The sequence below is a fragment of the Diadema antillarum genome, unplaced genomic scaffold (genome assembly GCF_040938485.1).
Source record: "Diadema antillarum isolate AM-2024a unplaced genomic scaffold, OU_Dant_1.0 scf00000082, whole genome shotgun sequence".
In the NCBI taxonomy this organism is placed as follows: Eukaryota; Metazoa; Echinodermata; class Echinoidea; order Diadematoida; family Diadematidae; genus Diadema; species Diadema antillarum.
In genome coordinates this window covers 1,073,054-1,084,200 of record NW_027270971.1, presented here as the reverse complement: position 1 = coordinate 1,084,200, position 11,147 = coordinate 1,073,054, and the positions used below count along the sequence as shown (strand labels likewise).

The window sequence follows — 11,147 nt, the reverse complement described above, 5'->3', positions numbered from 1 at the left end:
ACCGTACTGTACCGAGCCAAAAGTGGACCTCTTCCTGATGTGCTCCAAAAGCGTACCAAAAGCGTACCAAAAGTTCATTGTACAAAGCATGCGCGTATCATGCGCATACGTCACAATGCAAAGACATCATTCTCTTTGTTCGGGACAGCTGTAGTAAGTAGTTCAAGCACCAGGTGAATGACATTCTTGCTACAAACATGCGTGACCTTTTCTAAAAATAACTCATGAGGTACACTTTCTCAACAGAGCGCTCGAACGCTCCGAAACTGGCACGGTTCGGTATGGTACGCTTTGGTTCAGTTCGCTTTGGTGCGCTTTAGAGCGCTCGAACGCACCCATAGACAATATCTCAGCAAAAGCAACCTTTAACTTTTGTTTAAGCTCATTCTTTGGTTCATTACTTTTTGCCCAAAGTCAAATTCTATTACAGACTATCATACAAACTCATGGGTCATGACACATGCAATGTAAATAATATATGTCTCTGCTGATATAACTTATTTTTGACTAACATAAATATATACAGAACAGTATCTCATGAAAGCATTGAAAATATGAATATCATTGAAAGCAACATAAAAATAATCTATTCATATACGCCATTGAGACAGAAAACACAAGCCGGTGACCATCTTCAACAGAATTTCAATCCTGCATAATATTTATGACAATTAATACATAAGATGTAATGCTGACAAAATATTCTAAAACCAAAAAGTGATGCCCAGTCAAAAATAATACAGGGGGATAGGAACAAGCATGGTATAAGCTGTAGCTGATTCTTTAATGGTAGGCTTACGCATAAGAAATGTATTAAACTTATATGGAGCATAGATGCCTCCAGCAATCATGACGAAGCAACCTTGATATACACGTAGTTGTATTACCAGCAAAGCTTTCAAATCAAAATTTGCTTGCATACTTTTGATCAATCCACAAGGAATTGCCAATCTTTTAGATATGACAAGTGGAGAAAGCAAGCATTAAATGCATACCTCAAAGCTCACATGACATCTTCATCATAAAGTTTTCCTTTATGGATATATACCTGAATGTTCATATCCCTCAGTAGTCAGCACCCAAACACTTTCCATCTGTTTTGCTAAGACTGTGATGAACTTCAAAACTACCTGTTTCTTTCCTAACCTGTTCATGAACACTGTCTAATGAAAGTTGTCAGCCTTGACAAGTTGTCATTCTCTGACAATTTCAGTAAAAACCTTGGTTTTGATTGGCTGAAAAGCTCTGACAGTGACTGTTACTATGGTAATTGTCAGAGAATGACAAGCTAACAACTTTCATGAACGGTGTCCTGCACCACCCGCTAAGAGACAAGGAATAAACAAACTTTTGTGACAACTTGATATTATAAGCTAAGATCAAGTTTGTGTAATCTCTTTGTGACATCGCCCTTGCAATTTTGACTTGAACTTTGTCATTTAATTACAAGGTTTGTAAAGTTTCATTTGAAAATGTAAGGTAGTATAATTCCAGACTTTGGTACATATCTCAACCAAAAGGTATAATTCTGACTTGAATTTTGTCATTTAATTAGAATGTTTGCAAAGTTTCATTTGAAAATATATGGTAATATAATTCCAAACTTTGGTACATATCTCAACCGAAAGGTATAGTTTTTTAACAACTAAACTGGTACAGGGGGTGGAAAAATATATTGTATAACTCAAAACAAGTGAAGTCGTGCCTCTTTGTGAAATGGAGGTGGACAAAGAAAACAAGCTAAAAACAAAAATGCAAGACATCTTTCGAGCAATTATGAACATACAGATGTAGAAAAATGCTTTAAGTACTCTTCGCCTTTGATCTGTTTCTGTTCTTAAGGCTCAATCTGAGTTTGCCCATTCGTTGATGTTTCTTGTCTTCCTCTGACTTGGTGCTATCCTGCCCAAGAGCATCAGTCTTCGACTTTACCTCTACATCATATTTTCCTTTGCCCTTCTTGCCACGTGACAAGAAGGAGCTGAAAAACCCACCTCTCCTCTTCTTGTTCCCAGCATGTTTCTGCTGCTCACTGTCCATGCTGGCCTCGGAGGTTGTGATAAGGTCTGGCTGTGTGGCACTGATGCCAGACGACACTGAACCAGTTATGGATGACCCGCTGGGCCCCTCCCGGTTCTCTTTCCTCCGCTTATTCTGGCGCTTGAAAACAGAAGCGTACAGTCTTGCACTCCTTGAAGGTTTTGAGACCATAGGCCTTACTTCATCTGACTGCTCTCTATCATATTGTTCTTCTTGTGGCTGCTGTAATGGCTCATTTGCATAGATGAGTTGCTTCGGTTGGTCGGGTGAAATATTTGGTACTTTTCTCAAAGGCGAACCTTTGGCTTGAGGTGATTTTGTTGATTGAATGTTGGATGCATCAGGACTCGGTTTCTCTTGAAGACTTGCTGACTTGGGATCACTGCTGCCTTTGTCATCTGATTCTACGGCAATGTGTGGCAGACAAACAGAGGCTTGCACTTTGGAAGATCCTGGGGAGACCACTTCCCCATTATGTGACTCATTTCCGTTGACACGAGAGGGTTCATCACTTTCCCTGCCATTATCTAATTGTGAAGGCACTTGACTTGCGTTTTCCAGAGGTCCGTTGGTCCCACTATCCTCTTCATCACGGTCTGGAGAAAATACAGAATCTGACAGAATCGTCTCCTGAGGAATATCCAAGAGGTTCGCCTCTTCCTCTGTGAGGCTGATGCTACTGTGACGCGAGTGGTTGTTATTGGTATTGTCAGATTCAAAGCTGATGTTGATCATGTCCTCCATCTCCTCAATCATCATCTCCAGGTCAGTGGCAGTCTCGCGTTCATCATCTGCGTCCTGCCCCTTGCTGCTCTTGCTTTCTGTCCCTTTGGATGGAGAGGACTGTGCAGATTTCTCACCGTCACTGCCCATGCTTCCATTTGTTTGCCCTTCTGGACTTGTCACTGCTCCTCCTTCAGCAGATTTTGGTGCTGATGGGACACCAATCTTTTGAATTGTTGGTGCTGGCTGATCACTTGGTGTTTGACCATTCACGTTAACAGAGAGTGTTGCATCACCATTAGGAAGGGCTTGACCATTTTCAAGTTTTGTATCGGAATCGGTTCGGCCATTCTCCCAACCTGGCGGTGAAAACTCAATGTGATCAGCTCCATCTTCTTCCACATAAGATCTACGTTTCATGTCTTTGATGTCCTTGTCGACTTGCAGGCACAGGGCATCGATTTCATTCAAAACATCAATATCTTGCTCAGCCTCATTGCTAACGCTCTCTCCTCCATTCTTTGAGGTATCCTCCTGCAGAACAACAGCTGGAGTCGATACCGAGCTCTCATCAGGCGAGAGAGAAGCAACGTCACTCGAAGTTCTGTCCTCACCACGAACCTCATCTTGTCCCCCACTCATTGATGCGGTCAGTGATCCAGCTCTGATGCCATCTGGTTTCACGTTTTGTTGCTCATTAATTACCATGGCCTCTACTGCCATTTGCTTCCCCTCATTCTTGTCGGTGTGAGGAGCTCCATTTGATAAAGTTTGTTCAGGTTCCGTAACAGAAGAACCTGTCAAGTCCAGTTGCATACCGGGATTTCCTTCGACGGTATTTTTCATGTCATCCCCTTCACTTCCCTTACCCACTACAGGAGCATGTTCAATCTTTTTGCTTTCATCAGACTTTGTCACGTTCTTCTTGTTTTGCTCCTCCTCAGATAAGAAAACTGCATCGTCGGCAGGTGGCTCTTTCTTCGTTTTCTTTTCCGCAACACCATGTTGCTCTCCCTCCTCACTGATTGGCATCACCTGAGTCCTGGCGCTTCCGCTGGTGCTGGTGTCACTCTCCTTCTCAGGGTCCTCCATGACGCTCTTCTTTTCTCTCCTGGAGGTGCTGGAAACCGAGCCCACCGATGTCATGGAGGTGTTCGACTTCATCCGCAGTGATCGCCTCTTGCTCTTCAGAGGGCTGGGATCTTGACTTGCATCATCTGCTGAAGACATCCTGGTTTTCTTCAGGACAAAGCCCTGGGAAGATGAAAAATTGAAATGTTTGCAAAATTAGACTATGCACAAATCTACCATGAGTACATGGTCATTCAACAGAGTTATATGAAGTTTATTGATCTTGACCACTGAGAAAGAATCAATCTGAAACCCTCTCTGCTCAAATGATAATTGTATTATATTCTCCAATCATTTTCTATCCACTGCACGAAATAACATTTTCACTGGATTTCCAGAGTGGTAATTATCGCCAGAAAAGGACATTTCATGGACAGACATCCATAAAGTACACTGCCTTCATCAGTTTTTTTCTCCACGGGCATACAAACAACCTAAAAGTCATGGGCCAACAAAGGATACCCCATCCCAATTTCTAAACATGACATACCATGAAAGGCTTCCAGAACTAGGTGGCACGACTTCAGGTATGACATATGCTAAAATTTTCTGGATCAGACAATAACAAACTGCAGGAGTAATTTAGGAAGGTCTATGATTATCAAGGACACTTATCAAAAACATGGATTAGTACATTTATGCTGCCCTCTCTTTATCCTTGTTCTCTAGGTGAAGTGCTCAATGATCTTAACCCATTGAGGACGAGCCCCGAGTATACTCGGGCAGGTCTACATGGGAAATGTGTCTATAGCAAAATTATCCCGTCCTCAACGGGTCAATATGCTTAAAAAGAAAGAAGGAAAGGGTAAGTACACTAATCAAAGTTACTGTTGTACAAAGCCATTTCTCTTCAAATAGCAAGGGAAAATGTTCTAGTTTTGACAAATTTTTACAAAAGTAACGACTGTAGACATCCATATTTTCGCGTGATTAATTCTTTGAGCTGAGTGGCTCAAAAACATAGGGCCTTTTCGAATTTGCACTGCAAATTGAAAAGGTATTTTCGCAGGTTTTAGAATTCGTGCTAGCCAAAAGTAGCAAGAAAAAAATGAATGCACTGTGAAATTTGTGCATATTTACAGTACTTGGAAGAGCAAGGGGCAGTACTAATAGAGCCAAAAGAAGATTGTTGTTATTGTCACTAACCTTCCTTATATCACTGAGAAGCCTGTCTATGATGCAACCATCCTCCTCCTCTGGTTCTACATGCTTGAGACCTCCTTTTCCAGGAGCCCCTCCTCCATCTGCCTCGCCCTTCTGTCCTCTCGCCGCTGCCTTGGCGGCCTTCTTCCTCTCCATCTCCTCTCGCTGCTTCTTCCTCTGCTCGGCTTTCTTCTCTTGGAGTTTCCTCTTCTCATTGTCCTGCAGGGCAACGACAGAAAAAAAAGAAGACTTCAAGTCTCTTTGCATTCATATTCCAGTATCCTCTTTGTGGGAGAGGGGAAGGAGAAACTAACCTTGCCATATAAGTTCTCATCTAACACACATGTATGTTCAATCCATCACCACAAAAGTATGTTACAGTGGACAAATATCACCTTCCTGATTTTGGTATCATTTAATTCTTCATACTCTTTACAAATGACATAAAATATGTCCAAATTAACCCTCCCCCCCCCCCAAAAAAAAAAAAAAAAGAAGAAGAAGAGAAAAACACACAGAAATGGTCACAAAGTGGTCACCAAATAAACAGTTTTGAGAATGCTTGCTCTTGGAACTATAGTGTGCAAGAGATTAAGGCATAATTGGTGGTTAACCATCAGTATACTGAGAGCACTTATCAGTGTCATCTTTAAGCTCTATGAAAATTGCATTACTTTGGAATCTACTCAGATGAGTGCAACTGAAGGCTTAAAAATCTCTTCCATGTTAAAGTGGACAAATATCACCTTCCTGATTTTGGTATCATTTTAATTCTTCACACTCTTTACAAATGATGTAAAATATGTCCAAATTAACCCTCTCCCCCCCCCCCCCCCCCAAAAAAAAAAAAAAAAAAAAAATATATATATATATATATATATATAAAAATAACTACATAACATTTATTTTAAATACATATTATTACCATGCACTACTCTGGCTATGTCTAATACAAACACATCCTGCCAGGATCCCTGACAACTGTACTATTATCTGTTTTCTTGGTAGCTCTTTCAGGTCATCTAACCCTTCCTTACATTTTAAAATAAACACACTATCACTTCTAACATTAACAGCCTTTCTTGCAATCATACTTTTGAAATCACTGCAAGCTGTAATCTAGCTTTAATAATCCTTTTATTTGGTCTGCCTGTTCCCATGACAATCTCATCACCATAAACTACATCTCTGTTCCCCCCCCCCTCCCCCCATGATTTGATATCTCACCTCCTTGCACTGCTTGATGCGATTGGCGAAAGTCTCAAATATCTGCAGGAATTCCTGGAGCTTGAAAGTCTTCTGGTCCTCACAGAAGTAGGTGGCAAGTTCATTGGACAGCTGTTCAATCTTGGCCAGACCATCCTTGAGATCCTGGACCTCCATTTCTGCATCCTACAAAAGCAAATAATCCAAAAAATCCAAATACAGATAATAATGGGATATGAGTGCAGTAATTTTGACAAGATAACTGAATTTGATACAATTGTATGACCTACCAAAGAACTAAGAGAAGACGGGGAAAAAAGCAGAAATGGTTCAAATGCTGACAGTACAGGTGGTGGAGGAAGAGTGAGTAGAGATTTGGTCAATCTTTATCTCAATCAGAGCAGATTTGTTCTTTCATAGCAATCACCAAGATCTGAAAAAAACTTCCATGGCAGAGACCACATACTACTATCAGAAAGACATTATTATCAAATATCTGCTGACTACATTATTTGATTGTGCACCTAAGATCATGAACGAGATACTTTGTGAAATTAGATTAGACTAGAACAGCATTTAATATATAACTCAGGTGCTTTGAATATACTCATTTTGGCATTATACAAATATTGCTTTACAGTCAGTTCTGGTATAAGCAATACAATCAACAATGGCCTTCAAAGATGCTATTCAAAGTAAATTCAGGAGGAGTGTGCACTTTTTAAAGACACATGCTATCATGGCTACAAGAAGTCAATTATCAAATCAATCTTAATGGCATAAGGGTTAAAAGGACACAAACAAAAACATCGCTGGAAAGAGATATGACCATTGGCAAAGCATAATTGGCTCACGCAAAACAAATTGAATTCACCTGATTCTAGTGTAGTCACAACCTTCTCTCCCCCCCCCCCCCAAAAAAAAAAGAAAAAAAAGAAAAACAAACACGCACATGTGAACCATAAACAGGAGTCAGAAGGGGGATGATGTCATTAAATATTCTGGCTCATACTCAAAGCACCATGAGTACCTTTAAGAATTTCCCAAGCTGCTCCTTGATGTCATCTGTGGCCTTTTCCACCTGTTTGGTCAATTTTGCCAAACTCCTGTCCAGTAGATTGACCTCGGATGTCAGGTGGTCAAGAGACAGTCTATGTTTGGGGGACAGGGAGGGTGCAGGAAGGAAATTAAAGTATATCTAAGGGACAAAGCATGAATCTCAGTGGAAAGTCTCTGAGGGGATGCAACACAACCCATATCATATAAATGAGCTTCATGAAACGATGAAGCAGATCCTAACCATATGATTGGATAAGAGTGTACACATGAACAGGCATTCATTTTACCTAACACATATCTCGCTTGCGACCAGTTGTCAGAAAAGTATGATGTTCAGTCATTAGCACTTTCACAGTTTCGTTTATTCACAGAAAATGCTACCACAGAATTTTATCGAATGACCTGGTTCTGCTTCAACATTTTATAAAACAAATGATACACATCATTTTGTTCAGGCATGAGTACATCATACCCGTACTCAGTAATTTCATAAATAAAGTTTCATTAAAACATGATGCTATGCCTGTCTGGATGGAACAAAATATTTAACAATTAGCCAAAAATACATGAGAGATTTATGAAATAATTGCAATCAGCACATAATCCTCACTATTTTTCCTACAATCATCGTTGATAACCTTTTGTTTTTCCTCTCATTGTCGCTGTCATCATCTCCTTTGCAATCATCATTGCAATATACCTACCAAGGGTATATGAAAGTCATCATTGTTACTGATATCATCAATGATTAATAACTACAACTCCAAGATTACAATGGGCAACTTACTTGCACGCTTGGCCGAGGTTCTTCATCTCGTTCGGGAAGGTGAGAAGTTTTGGGTCCTTATCCTCGGCCACCTCCACCAGGTAGTGCATGAGTGTCATCCGGGGCTTGTTGGCCCTGGTGTCCTGCAGCTTGAGGAGGGATGAGATCTTGAAGGCCACTGCATTCCCTGCATAGCCTCCCTGTAGAAATGAGCAGAACAAACAAATTTGAATTCTTACCATTACTGACTATTCAATCAGCAAGGGGTGTAAAATTACATCTCACTATCCCCTCTTGGCAACCAGCCTAAACCTCCTGACAGAAATTGTCTGAAGGTGCCATACAAAATTCAGCCTGCATTGGTCAAACTTCTTGTTTACCAGCTGGTTTTTAATAGCAATAATTAGATTAAACAATTTTGTGACTTTTCTGTTTTCTGTTTCTTCTATATGCACCATTACAGAGTGAAAGGATTGTGTTGTGATACTGAATGCCATATTGTTACATGATATTAATGTTTTGGATGTTAACAATGTGAATGCTGGCTTCTAAAATTAACATTAAAAGAGTATACATTGCACGCCCTAGGGTGTAGATACAATACTTATCTCTATCAACTGTATAGTCATTCTATACACCAATGCCTGCAACTGACATGTGTCAAAGAATACAAAAAGTTCTTTGTACTACTGAAAAGGGGATTACAATTATAGGAAAATGCATGTTCACATTTGTAAGCTACCTACAAAAAAAAAAAACACTAAACACTACATGCAGTTCTTTTATTTCTACAGCAGATCTTTGGACCTTTGGACCTTTCAGCATATATTTAACCCGTTGAGGACGGTTTGATTTTGCTAAAACACACATTTCCCATAGTCACCTGCCCAAGTATACTCGGGACTCGTACTCAACGGGTTAACAACTGAATGAATATCTACAAACTTTGTAAAACCCTAAAAGCTGCGGATAGTTCAGAATATATTCCCTGTACGACCCAGACACGATTACTTACAGCATTCATGTAGTTGCCAGTCACCAGAATGAGCGCCAGAAATTCCTCCAACATCGCACTGTTCAAAATGTCTGTGAAACAAAATATTTAAATAGGATGTGAAAGTGACAGATATTCATTACTTTGAAAATTTGCTCACCACATCAAAAAAAAAACAAGAGGAAAACCTACAATGTCAATCCTCAACCCTAATGAAGCTGAATGGAAGCCAGTTGGCATGCACATTACACTACACTAATGAAAGTTTCAAGGTGAAAATAAATGGAAGGAAAACAATGATGCCAATGTTGCACTCTTAATATGAAAAAGAGACTGAAGAGATTTTATGGTGAAGAGATTTTATGGTGAACAATACAAAGTACTGTATATGCCATATGTGCGTCTAAGTTTTCACGAATCAGGAATCACGACGATTTCGCGAGTGGTTAGATCGCAATTGTGGAGTACAGTACTAAACGGAGAAATGTATACGTGTACATCACATTCATATCACCTTCAGAGTCAGTATGTTTGCATGTCTTTAAATTCGCGAACAGCACCGTACTCAAAATATTCAGCACATTACAGTGCATAATATCTTCAGCAACTTTTCTTTAAAGACGTATGATGGATCAGAGGTTGATACTACCAAAAAAAAAAAGCACTGATTGTGACCACAGATGTGATAATATATGCACTGGACCGACGGAGAATCATTTATTACCTTTGCATGCTTGGGCAGTCACTGTGATGGCAGGCTTGAGGTATGCCACTGACACGGAGTGCTCCTCCTTCATCATCATGCCATCAATCCGTAGGGTGTAGCTGGGGATTGACCAGACACAACCAGATATCATTATAAACACTATCACACATCAACAAAACTTAAATGGAAAGCAATAATGCACTTCCTTTGCACCCCGATCAAATACCAGGTACTGTACTCCATTTTGGACGTGGGTTTTGTTTGAACTGGCAACAATGTGTTTTTGCTCTCTAGCTTGAAGCTGATGCATGTGCACATCAAGACTTCATGTCTGTATGACCATGCACCTTGCTTTTAATAATTCCCTGGGATACTTTTAAGCATTCAGCTGGGTCTCTCCCAACCTGATGACCACAGTGAAATTCGTACAACCAGTGAAGGATTGAGAAGGAGTAGCATTGTAGCAGTACCACATATAAAAGCCATTGTGGCACATAAATGATTTGGAAGGAGATGTTCATTCCCTTGCACAATGCCAGCCAGTTTCAGCAATGCACCTGTGAGGATCAGTAAATAGAATACAAATGAAATACAAATAAAATAACTCCCCCCCCCCCTCCAATATCTGGGTCCCGATCTCTCGCAGTTCAAAAAGTGTACTCACTCTTTAAGCTTGGACAGTTCAAGATAGAACTTCTCTGCTGCTCCAAGTCTGGCCTTGTCTCCTTCAAAGTTGTTGAGCATATCCAGCTAGAAGAAATGGTCAGGATTTGTTAGGTAGAGCAGTTATGTGAATAAATCTAACAAGGTATCTATTTTGTGAGGAATATATGTGGTTGCAACTATTGCACTTACCTGAAAGTAACAAAGCTGCATTCACGACTTGACATCTTGATGTGGTAATTGCAATAATTCCAAGTGACAAGTACTTATAGCTGAATAAGTTGGACTTCTTACACCCAAAGGGGGTGGGGAGGGATACGTTGGATATCACCTTGCTATAGAGAAGAGGAAGGCATGTAACTGAAAAGTTTCATCACAAAAATGGCTCAGCACCACTTTTAAACATTTTTGAAGTAAGCTCATCACCAGATAGAGCAAAAGCAAACATTTCCAGTGATAACTCACTTGTAACATAAGCAAATATCTCAAATAAACAAGGATGGAGTTTCAGTGTAGCTCATTTTGCAATAAAACACTTATTGCTGATCTCAATCAAGCATTTCCTGCTGAATGCTGTGTCTTTGATTCTTTCCAGTATAACGAACATGAAAGGAAATGACATTAAAAAAAAGAATACATATCTTCTTGTATTTCCCTTGTCTCACCATCAGAAGAAACAATCTAAACAAACAACCACAACATTATATAAACCACCT

General features: G+C 40.0%; 1 protein-coding gene across 1 annotated transcript in view; it reads right to left on the bottom strand.

The window, feature by feature from the left end:
- Window positions 1-397: 397 nt before the first annotated feature.
- LOC139717772 (inverted formin-2-like) overlaps window positions 398-11,147 on the bottom strand; it is a 46,780-nt gene continuing 36,030 nt past the window's right edge. The window contains exons 9-16 of the mRNA XM_071629273.1: window positions 10,433-10,518; window positions 9,787-9,887; window positions 9,084-9,154; window positions 8,090-8,268; window positions 7,274-7,394; window positions 6,265-6,429; window positions 5,041-5,256; window positions 398-4,017 (exon numbers count right to left, since the gene is read on the bottom strand). Of these exons, the coding sequence (XP_071485374.1) occupies window positions 1,804-4,017; window positions 5,041-5,256; window positions 6,265-6,429; window positions 7,274-7,394; window positions 8,090-8,268; window positions 9,084-9,154; window positions 9,787-9,887; window positions 10,433-10,518 (3,153 nt within the window). The 3' untranslated portion in view covers window positions 398-1,803. The remainder of the gene's footprint in view (window positions 4,018-5,040; window positions 5,257-6,264; window positions 6,430-7,273; window positions 7,395-8,089; window positions 8,269-9,083; window positions 9,155-9,786; window positions 9,888-10,432; window positions 10,519-11,147) is intronic.